Below are 16,975 nucleotides of genomic sequence, written 5' to 3' on the forward strand. Positions count from 1 at the left end.
TTAAGCGACTGACTGTGTGGAGTTTGCACATTCTCCCCGTGTCTGCGTGGGTTTCCTCCGGGTGCTCCGGTTTCCTCCCACAGTCCAAAGATGTGCAGGTCAGGTGAATTGGCCATGTTAAATTGTCCGTAGTGTTAGGTAAGGGGTAAATGTAGGGATATGGGTGGTTTGCGCTTCGGCCGGTCAGTGTGGACTTGTTGGGCCGAAGGGCTTGTTTCCACACTGTAAAGTAATCTAAAAAAAAAATCTATATCTTTCCCCTCTCGCCCTACACCTATGCCCCCTAGTTCTGGACTCCTCCACCCCAGGGAAAAGACTTTGTATATTTACCGTATCCATGCCCCTCATGATTTTATAAACCTCTATAAGGTTACCACTCAGCCTTTGACACTCCAGGGAAAACAGCCCCAGCCTATTCAGCTACATTTAATCCTGTGTCTGTTAGAAACCTGGACAGTAAGAACAAAGGAGAGGCCTTTGAAATACGTATACTAAGATGTATGGTAAAAAATTCCACATACAGACTATAAAACAAATGAAGTAGTGTTTGAAATTGCAAAAGCCAAAAAGAACTCTATATAAAGTGACATCCAGAAAAGAAAAAGTTAGTGTTTTGGCCATTCAATCAGAGCTGGAAAACTACAGAAATCCCTCCTAGACGGCAAAGTGGAAGGTGTTAGAAAAAGAGGTCGAGCCAGGTATAGTTGGAAGACGGTTGTTGCAGATGACTCACAAGGGATGTGAGGGGACGGAACAAGTATAGACATAGCATGACACGAGATCTCCTGGCAGAAGGAGCTGAAAGCAGCATCAGCTACATTTGATCACAATTAAAAACATCTTTTAAAAACAAACTGCAGGATATTTTATTTGAGAAAGGTGACCAAACACAAGTCAATTGTGGTGGTTTTTTAAAAAAAATATTATTTGGTGAACAATCAGCTTCTGAGGGGTTCTTCAAACATCTCAGGACCTGGCCATTTGTAAAGAATTGAAGTGGATATTCTTGTACAGGGCAGCAAAGCTATCATCATGGAAAATAGAAACACAGCGAATCTACTTTCACTGTTTAGGACTATATTTGAAAACTCAGAGAAAAATCATTCTCACTTAACTGAAAAACGCTGTTACATTCACATCATGTCCTTCTCAGATCAACAACATGAAAGAACACTTCAAACATAGTACTCAAGCAACAAATACATGCGTACCTACTCAAAGTGACTTTTACCAAGAAGAATTCAATTTTTTTCCAATTTTTTGCACAGAAAACATGCAGATGCAAGCAGAAAATCTGATCAAAAAGACAAATGATAAAAAATATCAATTGTTTAGAAAGAAACCTTTGTTTGACACACTTACTGCCACAGCCTTCAGTGAGTGAACAACTATCCAGTGAATATCATCAAAGAGTTTATCAGTCACATCCTTTCCCTGTGTACTTTCAAGATACAGTCGCAGGTTGCTTACTGACCATTTCCCACCATGGATTGGATTATAGTCACCCTAGAAACAAAACAATACTTATATAGTTATGTCCCCACAATTTAAAAAATAGAAAGCCTGCTGCCCTCTTCCAACTCCTGTTTGATTTAGCTCCCTCTCTTTCCCTCACCTTTGCTGGTCTGCATTGTCATTAATAAGCTTTGCATATAAATTAATCCTTTGGAGAACACAGGTAATTTACTGGTGGTGGTTAATAAATAAAAAACTACTGCAGATGATTTGGTGATTGGGGGCGGGGGTGAAATCATTCAGTTGTGTCCAAATGCACGAAATAAGTAAATGGTCCTACTCCTGAAAGAAAATTAATGGCCCACATATGTTTGGTGAGAACAGCAATCAGGTCAGTTATTATGCCTTCCACAGACAAATTACCTACCAACATGAGGTACAGACAATGGGTCGAGGTGTTAAGGAAATCCAACTGAAGCTGGTCCACTATGAGACAGCACAATTAGAAACCAAAGGAAAGAAAATGCATACGTTTTTCTGAGAGAGCAAGGTAGATAACATTTACTCAAATGGTTGTCACCTTTGTAAATTCTGATTAATGCAAGCGCAGGGTATTGATTCTGAAAGTAAATCCCTGCTTTGAGGAAAAATAAAGTTTATAATTACAGCAGGGTTTATTCCATCCAATTCTCTCCCATTGCCTACAGTTTTGTGCAGATAAAAATGAGGACGTCAGTCTCCACCTCCAATTGTTAAAAAAAATTCTAATGTACCGATGTGAATATTTACACTTTGCACTTGCTTTCTTTTGTGTTGTCTTAAAAAGATTGTTGGTTTGCTGCTTATAGCAAAACAAGTTTGTTTTAGCGACAGAGAAAGGACATTAGGATCAATAAACTTGTTTGTGTGGTATTCCTGTGGGTTAAAGCTGCCTACATTTTGTTCATAAGCAACTTTCTCAACAGCTAGGCGGAAGAGGACATTTGAATCATTTAAACAATGGTCCCGGAAGTAAAACAGCAGCATGCAAACCTGCAACACAGCACAGTTCCACCAGCTTTCATTTGCAAACTTAACATTTGACCACAATATGTATCTATCTCAACTAACTGACTGGGTAGATACAGGAAAGGGCGACTTCAAAAACAGTAAGAGAAATCATGAGACTTTTTCAATGGAGCAGATAGATAACCATTTAAGTATACTTTTGTGAATTTTACTGCTTTATTCATGATCTAGCACAGAACTGCCTGTGAGAAAAATAACCAGCCTTGACAAAAGATAAATAAACAGAATAGATCAAGAAAGAACAGAGAGTTAACAGATTTGGTAAAGTTTTAGTGAATAAGGTGATAGCAGGAAAAAAGAACAAATGTTAAAGCTAAATGTATGATCTGACTGCACAAAGCATTTGCAACAAAACAGCTAATTAATAACACAAGGACATTTGTCTCAAAACATTTTACAGTCAATAATATACTTTTGCAGTCATTTAAGAAACATAAAAATGAATTTGAGCACACCAAATTCCCACAAACATAATCTGGTTTTGTGATATTGCTACAAAGATAAATATTGGCCAGAACACAAACATTAACTTGTCTGCTCTCTTTCAAGATAATTTGGTTAGAGACAAAAAAACCGCAGATGCTGGAATCCAAAGTAGACAGGCAGGAGGCTGGAAGAAAACAGCAAGCCAGGCAGCATCAGGAGATGGAGAAGTCAACGTTTCGGGTATAACCCTTCTTCAGGACTGGGGGTGGGTGTAGGGGCTGCTGCAGATAAATGGGGAATCGGAGTCAGGATGGTGAAGAGTTACACCCGAAACATTGACTTCTCCACCTCCTGATGCTGCCTGGCTTGCTGTGTTCTTCCAGCCTCCTGCCTGTTTATTCTTTCAAGATAATGCCATGGGATCCTTTGCTTCCACCCAATAGTCAAATCAATTTAAAATCTAATTTTGAAAATAAATGACTTTGATGAAGAATCAGAATACAATGTATCCAGATTTGCCAATCAATGAAAATTAGATGGAAAGTAAGCTTTGAGGAGGAATTGAAGAGGCTGCAATTCAAATTAGACAGATGATATGATTGGGCGAGGTGGAATATAATGTGCAGGAGTGCGAAATTATCCAATGTGAAACAAGAAATAGAAAAACAGAATGTTTTTTAAAATGGCAAGAGACTGGGAAATTTTAGTGTCCTTACACTGGAAAGATATATTTGTCTTAAAGAGATCTTAATACAGGTTTGCTAGACTAATTCCTGGGTTGAGAGGAATTGTACTATAATGGAGAGATTGAGTAGATATGTGGTAAAAGTGTGGGAAATTGAAATGCTGGAAATTCATAAGGAGCTTAAAAGGATAGATGCTGGGAAGATCTCACCCCTGGCCGAAGAGTCTAGAATTAGGGGGTATAATCTTAGAAATTAGGGTTGGCCATTTTTGCGTGGGATGAACAGAAATGTATTTTTTTTTAAATATTGTGAATCTGTATAATTCCTGACCTAAGGGGGCAATGGATTCTCAGTTGTTGATTATGTTCAGGATGCAAATTGTTTTTGTTTGATATTGTGTGTATAGTGCAGGAAGATGAATTTGAAGGAGAGTATTGACTATTATCTTGTTGAATGGTGGAGCAGGGACAAAAAAAATGTCATGGCTTACTTCTGCTCCTATTTATCATGTTCGTATCTTCTCACATCGGCCAATTAATAATCCAAAATGCAGGATCTTGTCAACTTACCCCATGTTTCTGCACAGATACATTTGTAAGATGCACAAACATGTTATCTAATTCACTGGTGCTTGGAGTGTACTTCATTGTACAAAAACGACAAAATCCTAGTCGATACCTACAATGTAAAGAAAATAAACAACGTGTTTTTGTACTTGGTCGCAAGAGAATTCACTGTCAACTAAACTTCCATTGTCAGATTTCAGTAGCATGCAGTAATAACCTTGTCACTGTTGGTAAAACAAAGATTATTCATATAGTGATTTCACTGGTTTGGCTGAATACCATCTATCCTCTGCATTATGTAACACTTAGATTAGATTCGATTCGATTACTTTACAGTGTGGAAACAGGCCCTTTGGCCCAACAAGTCCACCTCGCCCCGCCGAAGCGCAAACCACCCATACATTTACCCCTTACCTAACACTACGGGCAATTTAGCATGGCCAATTCACCTGACCTGCACATCTTTGGACTGTGGGAGGAAACCGGAGCACCCGGAAGAAACCCACGCAGACACGGGGAGAATGTGCAAACTCCACACAGTTAGTCACCTGAGGTGGGAATTGAACCCGGGTCTCTGGCACTGTGCCACCGTGCCGCCCACTTAAGTTAACTTTTGTATCAATGTCTGGCATAGGTATTCTAATTTTAATTGTTAAAGATCATAAACTCTTTGATCAAAGTTTCATTACGCCAATAAACATCATTTTCCCATTTGTTTTAACCATTCAGTACATTTCGTAACACAGCAAACTTTAATGATCTGTGAATTAGTCAAAATTCTCTCCAGTTCCACATTTGAAACAATGTATTTAATCACTTTACTACACTTACTTGATGTTATATCAGAAATATTATTTGTAGATGACTCCACACAGACTTTGCTTTGCTAATTAGAAAACTATACAATGTTGACCTTCAAAATGCGAAAATTCTAATTTTCTGGTGTTCTGATTTCCCAAGAGCTTACAAGCTCGAACGTAAAAAAACTTTCCAAAATTGCAATGAAAAATCTTTTGAGATACATGTGGTGTGTTAAAAAAAATTAAACAGGAGAACAAAAGAACATGAGCAACTGGAGCAGTAGAAAGCCATTTAACCCATTAGGCCTGACCCACCTTCATTAAGATCAGGGCTGATCTGCCCAAGGCCTCAATGACTTGTTCTTGCCAACTCCTCATAGATCTTTGAAATAAATAGGGATTTGAAGGCTATCTACTTCCTTTTGATATACTTTTGGCGATATAGCTTCTACAACTTTCTGGGGTAGAGAAGTCCACACATGTTTTCTGCCCCAGAAGAAATTCCTAACATTTCAGTTTTTATTGAATGTCCCCTTATTCTGAAACAACATTCCTTAGTTTGAGATTCCCCCACCAGTGGAAACCTCTTCCCAATATCTATCATGTTTAGCAACCTCAAAACCTTGTATATTTCAATATAATCACCCTTCATTCTTCTAAAATGTAATGAATAAAGGCCTACTGTTTAGACAAGTCAATTCCTTCACCCCAGGAATCAGCTTATTGAATCTCTTTTGAACTGCCTCTATTTTCACTTTGTAATTTTAGTAGTTTCCAAAACTGTACAGGACGAAGATAATAGACTGGATTTATAACATCTTAAGAAAGAGAAGCAAGATTAGATCATTCAGCTCATTGAGCTGTTGCTCTATTTAATAAGATGATGAATGGCCTAACTGAAGCCTTAACTCTCCTTTACTCTCTCTTTGAACTTCTTGGTCAATCAAAGCTCTGCCGAGCTCAGCCTTGAATATACCAATGACCCAACCTCCACTGCTCTCTGTGGAAAAGAATTCCAAAGATCAACAACCTTCTGCATTTCCTTTGTCCTCCCAAGAGTCTCTGGCCATTTGAATGTTGAGAAATCAAGACCTGGAGAGGTTAAACTTTATGAGCATCTGGACAGTGTAATTACATCAGAGCCAATTTTGTAGAAGTGGTTTCAAGGGCATTCGAGATTGTTTGACAGTCCTTTGATTGAATCTGCAGACATTGCTAATGAAAATCGCTAGGACTGTTAAGTGTCTCTGGTTTGCAGTCCAAGTCTGATTGCTGTAGAGGAGAGTGGCGATGAAAACTGCTCTGTACACCAAGACTCCTGTTAACTTGCAAAGGTCTTTCTTATCAATCACTCTGCCACACTCTGTAGGCGACCAATTTGGCACATCTGATCTGGTGTTGGATCTCTTCAACAATGGTGGCTTTCAGAGGAAGATAGACAAGCTGGAGAACACAGCAAGCCAGGCAGCATCAGGAAGTGTAGAAAAGGAATGGAAGGGAGAGGAGGGGCTGGGAAGCGAGTCGGGGATAGGAAGGGGGGCTATCTGAAATTGGAGAATCCGGGATGTAGGTTGCCCAGGCAGAAGATGAGGTGTTGTTCCTCCAGTTTTCAGTTTGGTTCGTTCTGGCAATGGAGGAGTCCAGGGATGGTCATGTCGGAAAGGGAGTGGGAAGGGGAATTAAAAGGGCAGTGACTGCGAGGTCAGGTCAGCCCCTGTGGGCCTGGCTGAGATGCTTGGCAAAACTTGCCTTGAGTTTACATTTGATCTCTTCGATGTAGAGAAGACTAGATATAATAAGCTAGGTTGGAGGGGAGGCAGGTGAACCTCTGTCTGGACTATTGGGGACCCTGGATGGAGGTGAGAGGGGTGGTGTGCTAGCAGCTTTTGTATCTTTTCCAGGGAAAGGTACCTTGGGGTTCAGGGGGTTTGGTGGGGAGAGTGGCGCAAACCAAGAATTGTCAAAGGGAATGGTCCTTGCAGAAGGCAGAGAGAGGTGGAGAAGGGAAGATGTTCTTGGTGGTGGGGTCTAATTGGAGTTGGTGAACTGTTTAAGTATGATACTTGTGATGTGAAGGCTGGTGGGATGGTAGGTAAGGACAAGGGGACCCTGTTTTAATTGTGTTTGGGGGCTGGCGGTTTAGTGCAGTGGAGGAGGGAATGAAGGAGTTGGAGTGGAGGACTGGCTGGATGACAGAGGGAGGAAAAGCATGTTGTTCGAAATAGGTGATATCTGGGATGCTTGGAAGTGTCTCCTTGACCATGCTGATGTGGCAGATGCGGAGGAACTGGGAGAACAGGATGAAGTTCCATCAGGATGCTGGGTGGGAGGAGGTGTAGTCCAGGTAGTTAGGGGAGTCTGTGGATTTACAGTAAATGTCTATCTGGAGACTTTTGCCAAAGATGGAAACAGAGAGGTCAAGAAAGGGGAGGGTTGTGTCTGAGGTGGACCAAATAAATTTGAGGGCGGGGTGGAAGTTGTGGGCAAAGTTGACGAACTGCTCCAGTTCAGCCTGGGTACAGGACGCTGCACTGATGCAGTCATCAATGTAAAGGAGGAAGAGTTGGGGCACAGTGCCTATGTAGGTACTGAGGAGTGACTGTTCAATATAGCCACAGTGCCAGGTGTAGCTGGGGCCTATCTGCAAGTCCATGGCCACCCCCTGGATTTGGAGGATATGGGAGGAGTTAAAGGAAAAGGTTATTAAGGGTGAGGACCAGTTCGACAAGGCAGAGGAGCGTATTGGTGGAGGGGGACTGGATGGGTCTGTTGGAGAGGAAGAAGCTGAGGGCCTGAGGAAATCCTTCTGGGGTATGGATGTGTAGAAGGACTGCACATCCATAGTGAAGACAAAGCATTGAGGTCTGGGGAACTGGAAGTTACTGAAGAGGTGGAGGGCGTGGTTGGTGTCGTAGATATAAGTGGGAAGTATCTTAAACAAGGAGGAGAGGACAGAGTCGAGATAGGACAAGATGAGTTTGGTGGGACAGAAGCATGAGGAGATGATGAGTCGGCCAGGGTAGTTGGGTTTGTGGATCTTGGGGAGCAGGTAGAACTGGGTAGTGTGCAGGCCTGGGGATCGATAAGGCTGGAGGCGGTGGACAGGAGATCACCAGAGGCAGTGAGGTCACGGACAGTGCAAGCGATTTTGGCCTCATGGGTCACGGTGGGATCGTGGTCAAGGGGGAGATAGGACGTAGTGTCAGAGAGCTGGCATTCGGCCTCTGCGGCATAGAGGTCCATTCTCCAGATTACTAGCGCCCTGCCTTTGACAGCGGATTTGATGATGAAACGGGGTTGGTACGGAGAGAGTGGAGCGCTGCATGTTTGGAGGGGGTGAGGTTAGAGTGGGTAAGGGCATGCTCAAGAATTTGAGGCAGCCGATGTCATGTCAGCAATGAAGAGGTCTAGGGCAGGTACAAGGTTGGCGGGGAGGGGATGTGTGACCAGGAAGGTTGGAGATGGGAGGAGTTCTCGGAGGGAGGTTGGGGTTTTTTGTCGAAGGAGGAGGTTGAGGTGGTGGTGGCGGAAGAAGAGCTCCACATCTTGGCAGGTATGGAATTCATTGAACTGGCGTCAGGGGGGCACGAATGTGAGTCTTTTACTGAGGATGGACTATTCGGCTTCAGAGAGTTCAAGGTCAGAGAGGAAGGTGAATATGTAGCAAGGCTTAGGAGTGGGGTTTGGGGGGTGGGTGGGTCCCAAAGAGGCTAAAGGAGGGTGGCAGGGGGGCGCTGAAGGTGGCTACTGGTGTTCCCTTAAAAACTTTTGGTCAATACTTTTAAAAAACTGGTCACAAATAAACTAGAAGGTTTGCTGCAACTCATTTGCTCTTTGCTATTTGAATTATTAATTGTACCAAGTCTCAAGTCAGTACTCAACTAAAATGGACATTCAAAGCATCTGGGAAATTCATAATTTCATTCAAGGATGGATCAACACAAAAGGACCTCAAAATTTCCACCCTGCCTGTCTGTTTCATTCGAATGTTGATTTGTATCTGAAATTGATTTGTGTCACAGTCATACAGCACAGAAACAGACTGTCCAGTCCAACCAGTCCATGTCGAACATAATCCCAAACTGAACTAGTCCCACCTGTCTGCTCCTGGCCCATATCCCTGCGAACTTTTCCTATTCATCTACTTTTTAAATGTCTTTTAAACATTGAAATTGTACACACATACACTACCACCTCAGGAAGTTAATTCCACATGTGAACGACCCTCTGTTTAAAAAAAAAATGCCCCCATGTCTTTTTTAAGATGTCACTCTGCTCACATTAAAAATATGTCCCCTAGTCTTGGAATCCCCTAACTGAGGGAAACGACAACTACCATCAACTCTATCTGTATCTCTCATTATTTTATAAACTTCTATAAGGTTGCCTCTAAACCTCCTATGCTCCAGCAGAAAAAGCTCCAGCCTCCATACCTGGCAACATCCTGCTAAGTATCTTCTCAACCCTCTCCAGCTTAATAGTATCCTTTCTATAACTGCTCAACCAGAACTGGACATAGTATTCCAAAAGAGACCTCACCAACGTCCTGTACAATCTCAACATGACTTCCCAACTCCAAAGGACTGTTCTAACCAAACCGTTCCCAATATCTCCTTAGTATTCCTGAAGCACTCACTCTCACTTTATTGTCATCATTAATCAGCAAGTTAAATTGAAGTATATGCTAACAGCAATTTGAAAAATGAACTGCAGTTTTAAGACAGTCACATATTTCACTTCACAGGTCATTCTGCTATAATGCGACTGTTGTGTTCCTCCGCAACATCACCCTTTGGAAAACTGCTATAGAAAACTGCGCTGTAGACGATCGCTAATAGAAAATCACCATATCTGTTCAGTAGAAAGTTTGCATTATTCAAACAATGTCCACAATTCATCAATCGCATTATAGCCAACTCGCGCTGACGAAACGCGCGTTATAGCAGAATGACCTGTACTGCATCTCAGCTCAAGCCATTGGATGATTTGCCAGATGATGAGCCTGTTGGCGAGCTTTATAATTGCTGGTGTCAAGAATATGTGGGTTCATCTTTAGTTATTTCTAAAATTGTTTTCAGAAGGCCTGAAAAAGTTAAAATGAAGATAAATCTGTGCAAAGATGGAAAATCCTTCCTTCAGTATGCTGATCTTCATGCTTTCGGTCTGCTCTTTTAAGTCTCAAGTGTGCAGATCCAAGCATCATGAGTCTGCATTCATCAAATACACTTTCTGCTAATGATATTATTATACCACACTGTAAAGTGAAAAGTGAACATTTTTCCTAATGTGTCATCCCAAAACACATTACTGTAATATTATACATCATCCAAGTACTGCTCTAAGTTTTGTAGAAGTGTATTTTGTAGAAGAGATGTGCAGGCATAATGCTTAAATGAAGAGTTTTACACTGAAAGATTTCTACAATTGTGATAGAGACAGTGCTAATAAAATTGAATATTTTCACTTACATATAACATTTTAATGGTCGATAGGAAGTCACCAATACATATAAGCGTAAATCAAACTTTTTTCCACCAATCAGCAGTGGGTTGTCTATGTACAATGAAATGACATATGCCTCCTTCCCAGCAGGAGATATAAATCTGCAAATTAATGAAGATTTTCTGAAGATTACTGAAGCATTTTCTTCACAGGTTTAAGATTACATCAAAGAGTGTTCATTAAGTAAACAAATGGAGTAAAAGAATAATGAATAGAAGATAGTGATGGGAGGCTGATTGTGTGACTAGAGGCTTGTGTCCAATGGCATTCCTCAGGGATCAGTGCTATTCGTGATTACATATAATCAATTTATAAGGAAATGTAGGCAGTTGATAAGTAAGTTTGCAAATGACACAAAGATTGTCTGGTTAGTTGACAGTGAGGAAGAAGATCTTAGGTTACAGCAGAATATAAACAGATTGGTCAGATGGGTGGACCAGTGGCAGATTGAATTTAACACTGTTAAGTGAATGATGATGCACTTTGGAACAAGTAACAAGACAAGGGAGAGTTCAGTGAATGGTAAAACACTAGGAAGCTCAGAGGAACAGAATGATCTTCAGGTGCTTGTCCACAGAGGCATGAAGTCAGCAGTGGAGGTTATTAGGGTAGTTAAGGCAAATGGGACACATGAATATATCAGTTGTGTCACAGATTATAATTGCAGTTCTGATCATTTTTCTACATGAAGAATATAATCATACTGGAGGGGGTGCAAAGGAGATTCACCAGGATGTTGCCTGGGATTATGCAGTTTAGCAATGAATAAGCTTTTTAGAGCATAGGAGACTGAAGGAGGACCTCAATGAGATGTATAATTTTATGAGGGGCATGCAGAGAGTGGGTAGGAAGCAGCTGTTCCTCTTAGTTGAAGGGTCAATAGCGAAGTGGAGTAATTTTAGGGTGAAAGGTGGGAGGTTTAGAAGAGATTTAAAGAAACATTTTTTTACCCAGAAGGTGGTGAGAGTCTGGAATGCAACATCAGGGGGAGGTAGTCGAAGCAGGCAACCTCAACTTTTAAAAAGTACTTGGATGAGCACTTATAATGTCATAATGGGCCTCTTCTGTACTGTATAATTCTATGAAATATCAAAGCAAAATTCTGTATTTGCAACCTTTACTGAGACAGTTTCTTTACTCTTAAGCCAAATTCTACAGTCCCCCAATACAAAAACTAGGAGCTGATTCTTATGTTTATTTTGCCAAATTTGAGCTCATGTTATTTGCTGTGAGGCCTAGCGAGAGTGGCAAATCTCGCACCTGCACTACCTTTAAAGGCTACTGTGCACCCAGACAAGCAATGACATTACAAAGAGTTGGAACTGGTGGAGAACGGGAAGACTGCACTGCATTTCCATGAAAGGCACTTGGAGATCCTGGAGAACAGCGTGTCGCAAAGGAGAGATGTTCTCTTCCTAGAAGACCAGCAAGGAGACCATGCCACCAGACTCTGCCAGGCTGGTCTGAGATCGGTACTCACATTAGTGTCATCTCCAAGGTGCAGGGGAACAGCCAAACAATGCAGAAAGAAGGTCAATGCTCATCTCTGCCACACTTTCCTCTCTGTTACCTCAGACTTGCTCTCTTTCTGCTATTACACTCACTCCCACCAAGACTCATGCTTTACCACCTTCATTACTGTGTTCAGTATTTTCCCTGACTTGCTCTTACCCATCCCAACTTCACACACCAATAACCTTCCATGCTCTTTGTGCCGCCTCCTCAGTCCCTCTTTACATTTCATCTCCTTTCCCCCACATACACCAGGAATAACAGCTATGCCAGCCAGTGTAATCCTACTCATTCCCCATCTTCTCCTTATTACAGGAGACAAAGCCCCATATGAAGGCAGAAAGAGGCCATATGGGTGGAAGGGTGCCCAACGTCCATGTCCTCAGCCTCCTACTGGGGAAAAAAGAAAACATGTTCAGGGCTTTGCTGGCACAGGTGAACAGGTTTGTCACCACTAATTTCTGCACAAAAGTTCCTCGTGTTAACCATCAGGTGTTTGTGAGTCTCTCTGCATGGGCAACAGATGTATCTTAGCACCATTCCGTCGCACAAAATGGCCACAGACAAAACTCCATTGATGGAGATGTGCTGAGAGCCTACTGCAACATCTGAAAGCAGTGAGACCAATTCATATACAAGGCATTGGGTCACGATGATACTTTTGTCCCTCCTCGTTTCAACATCCCTGACATACTGGGACCACACTGGGGAGGTGTTGGCCTTGTGGTATTATCATTAGACTATTATTGCAGAGATCCATTCAACGTTCTGAGAATCTGGATTCGAATCCCACCATGGCAGATGGTAAAGTTTGAATGTAATAAAAATCTGGAGTTAAGAGTCTAATGATGATTATGAAACCATTGCTAATTGTCAGGAAAAACCAATCTGATAGTGTCACTTCGGGGAAGGAATCTGTTGTTGTTACCTGGTCTGGCCTACACGTGACTCCAGATCGACCATAATATGATCAATTTGTATCTGCCGTCTGGAGAATTAGGGATAGGCAATAAATGCTATCCGAGCCAGCAACAGCCACATTCTATGAACAAATATTAAAAGAAAGGTTTGAATACATCTGTGCACAAAGATGTGGATGTCAAAGAGTTGTGCACCAGTGGCTGAGCCAGGGAGGAATAGACACAAAGGGTCATAGAGGATGGCCATAGAGTGGGCAGTTTGTGCACTATCCTTTGCATGGGCCTGCGATCTATGTTCATTCATTTTAAAAGCCCTATGATCAGTGTTTGTTGCAGCCCTCTCTCTCTCATCACCTGACCCCACATTCAGCACTTTGCAGCCAAATGTCCTCTCCATAGGATATTTTCAATTTCTAGTGTGATGAAAGCCAACAGTGAGCATTCCTATCAGTGGCTTCCAACTCACCCTGAAAGTGCCAGTGAGCCTCCAAAATATTAATATCACCTGCCTGTGGGTTTAATTCGCCCATTAAACCCACAGACTTCACACTTCCCCAAAACCCCTCCCAATCTATCCATATGCACCTATACCTTCCTACCTTTCCCTTGGCATGAAGTACCCATATCAGGTGTGGTCAATGTATCACTGCACCCACTCCTCCCCACACATTCAGAAATATAAGTCATTCTTACGTAGTAGTCCTGCTGTCACGCGACCACTTCTTAATCTGGGAAAGTTTATTAATGAGGAATATCCCCTTCCCTTGAGCCTTCCCACATGGCTTCATTATCCATGTGCTAGTTGGGTTCTTCCGGAATTCCTCAACAAACAAATTGTAATCCCCAGGCAGCATGAACGTGACAGGGATAAAATCTGAAAGAAAATCAAATCACATTGTTGTGAAGAGAGAAGCTCTGAAATCCTTTGCTCTTCCTTTTCTCCCTTAAAACCAGTGTTTAGATTACAGGAATTTAAACATCTCTAAAATAAAAGGAATTTAATAGCTGCTTTCTGGTAAGTCAATTTTCTGTTTGGTACGGATTAGATTTAGTCATGACAGGAGAACTGTGCAGGTTCATGAATGGCTTCTCCAAAATAATAAATGCCATTCATATAATATTATACATAACTTTACTCATTCTACTGTGGACTACCTCTGTTGATGGGGTAAGATTCCAATACTAAGAATCTGTTACTAAAAACACCCTTTGTCTTGTCAGTAAATGGCTCAATTTTGTGTTTATTCACAGGTGGCAGACTGGAGGGACAAATGTACGATTGCTGTCATTGTGAAACTTTTGAAAAATTCTTTCATGAGAGGTCAGCATTGCTGGATAGGCCTCGTGACCCTTGGGAAGGTGGTGATGAACTGCCTTTTTGAATAGTCCATTTGGTGTATGTACATTGTGAGGGAGTTCCAGGATTTTGACCCAGCGGTGAAGAAACAGTGGTATATTTCCAAGTCAGGATGCTGTGTGGTATGGAAAGTGAACTTTCAGATAGTGATGTTCCATGTTTGTGCTGGTCTTAACATTCTAGATGATAGTCACCATGTGATTGTGCTGTCCAAGGTGCTTTGACAAATTCTGCAGCATATCTTACAAAGCTGCTACTATGCATTGGTAATGGACAGGCTTTGGAGAGCTAGGAGTGAGTTAGCCATTGCAAAACTCAGCCTCTGACCTTCTCTTGTGCTACTTATATGACTAGACCAGTTCAGTTTCTGGCCAATGCTAAACCCCAGGATGTTGATAGTAGGGAATTCAGTGATGGTAATGCCATTGAATGCAAAGGGGCAATGGTTATATTATCTCTTGTTGGAGATGGTAATTACCTGCCACTGGAGTGGTGGGAATGTCAATTGCCACTTGCTAGCTCAAACCTGTCCAGGACTTGCTGCATTTGGACGTGGACGGCATCACTAATTAAGGAGTCACAAATGATGCTAAACGTTGTGCAATCATCAGCGAACATCCCACATTTGACCTTATAATGAGGGGAAGGTTATTGAAGGAGCAGTCGAAGATAGTTGGACCAAGACCAATCTCCTGAGAAACTTCTGCAGAGAGGTCCTGGAGCCGAGAAGACTGATCACCAACAAACACACCGTCTTCCATTATGCTGGATGACCTCAATAACGAAGAGATTTTCTCCTGACTCCAGTTTTAATGATATCTCAATCTGGCCTTGTCCCAAATGCAAGCATTTGGGCCCAAATCCCTCCAAACACTTCATATTCACATACTCAACCAGATGTCTTTTAAATGCAATAATTCACCTGCCTCCACCATTTCCTCTGGCTGCTTATTCGATTCACGCACCTCCCTGTGTGAAAACGTTACTCCTCAGGTCCTTTTTAAATATTTCCCCTCTCACATTTAACCTATGCCCTCTAGTTTTGGACTCCCTCACCCTCTTCCATCACAGGACTGCCATACCATTAAAGGTTTAGATGGAGAAGAATTTCTTAAGTGTGTACAAGACAATTTTCTGATTCAGTATGTGGATGTACCTACTAGAGAAGGTGCAAAACTTGACCTATTCCTGGAAATAAGGCAGGGCAGGTGACTGAGGTGTCAGTGGGGGAGCACTTTGGGGCCAGCGACCAGAATTCTATTAGTTTTAAAATCGTGATGGAAAAGGATAGACCAGATCTAAAAGTTGAAGATCTAAATTGGAGAAAGGCCAATTTTGACGGTATTAGGCAAGAACTTTCATAAGCTGATTGGGGGCAGATGTTCACAGGTAAAGGGACAGCTGGAAAATGGGAAGCCTTCAGAAATGAGATAACAAGAATCCAGAGAAGGTATATTCCTATTAGGGTGAAAAGAAAGGCTGGTAGGTATAGGGAATGCTGGATGACTAAAGAAATTGAGGGTTTGGTTAAGAAGAAGAAGGAAGCATATGTCAGGTATAGACAGGATAGATCGAGTGAATTCTTAGATGAGTATAAAGGAAGTAGGAGTATACTTAAGAGGGAAATCAGGAGGGCAAAAACGGGGACATGAGATAACTTTGGCAAATAGAATTAAGAAGAATCCAAAGGGTCTTTGCAAATATATTAGGGACAAAAGGGTAACTAGGGAGAGAATAGGACCCCTCAAAGATCCACAAGGCGGCCTTTGTGTGGAGCCACAGAAAATGGGGGAGATACTAAATGAATATTTTGCATCAGTATTTACTGTGGAAAAGGATATGGAAGATATAGACTGTAAGGAAATGGTGACATTTTGCAAAATGTCCAGATTACAGAGGAGGAAGTGCTGGATGTCTTGAAACGGTTAAAGGTGGATAAATCCCCAGGACCTGATCAGGTGTACCCGAGGACTCTGTGGGAAGCTAGAGAAGTGATTGCTGGGCCTCTTACTGAGATAGTTGCATCATCGATAGTCACAGGTGAGGTGCCGGAAGACTAGAGGTTGGCAAACATGGTGCCACTGTTTAAGAAGGGCGATAAAGACTGTTTAGTACTGCTTGAACCAATAGCTACATAAACTGTATGAAAGGGCGTCAATTTACCTAGCTTCAAAAACTGCAGCAACTCGGCAGGGTTTTTATAAAAAAAGTTATTTTCCTATTCCAGTCCACAAGTCAAAACAGAAATAATGTGGGTTTTATACTGTTTGTTAACAATCATTCTTACGACAAGGAGGGCTGAATAGCCTAATGCTGCTCGAGTCTGCTCCACCTTCATCGATAGTCACAGGTGAGGTGCCGGAAGACTGGAGGTTGGCAAACGTGGTGCCAGCGTTTAAGGGCAGGAAGGACAAGCCAGGGAATTATAGACCGGTGAGCCTGACCTCTGTGGTGGGCAAGTTGTTGGAGGGAATCCTGAGGGACAGGATGTACATGTATTTGGAAAGGCAAGGACTGATTAGGGATAGTCAACATGGCTTTGTGCGTGGGAAATCATGTCTCACAAATTTGATTGAGTTTTATGAAGAAATAACAATGAGGATTGATGAGGGCAGAGCAGTAGATGTGATCTATATGGACTTCAGTAAGGTGTTCGACAAGGTTCCCCATGGGAGACTGATTA

General features: G+C 42.0%; 1 protein-coding gene across 2 annotated transcripts in view; it reads right to left on the reverse strand.

The window, feature by feature from the left end:
• The window catches only part of LOC122563273 (probable tubulin polyglutamylase TTLL1), a 32,456-nt gene that overhangs the window by 5,568 nt on the left and 9,913 nt on the right, over positions 1-16,975 (reverse strand). The window contains exons 3-6 of one of the 2 annotated variants that reach the window (XM_043716955.1): positions 13,629-13,809; positions 10,470-10,604; positions 4,205-4,313; positions 1,363-1,506 (exon numbers count right to left, since the gene is read on the reverse strand). In XM_043716955.1, the coding sequence (XP_043572890.1) occupies positions 1,363-1,506; positions 4,205-4,313; positions 10,470-10,604; positions 13,629-13,809 (569 nt within the window). The remainder of the gene's footprint in view (positions 1-1,362; positions 1,507-4,204; positions 4,314-10,469; positions 10,605-13,628; positions 13,810-16,975) is intronic. The other variant, XM_043716956.1, reaches the window with a different exon arrangement.

This window comes from Chiloscyllium plagiosum, chromosome 26 (assembly GCF_004010195.1).
Source record: "Chiloscyllium plagiosum isolate BGI_BamShark_2017 chromosome 26, ASM401019v2, whole genome shotgun sequence".
NCBI classification, from domain to species: domain Eukaryota; kingdom Metazoa; phylum Chordata; class Chondrichthyes; order Orectolobiformes; family Hemiscylliidae; genus Chiloscyllium; species Chiloscyllium plagiosum.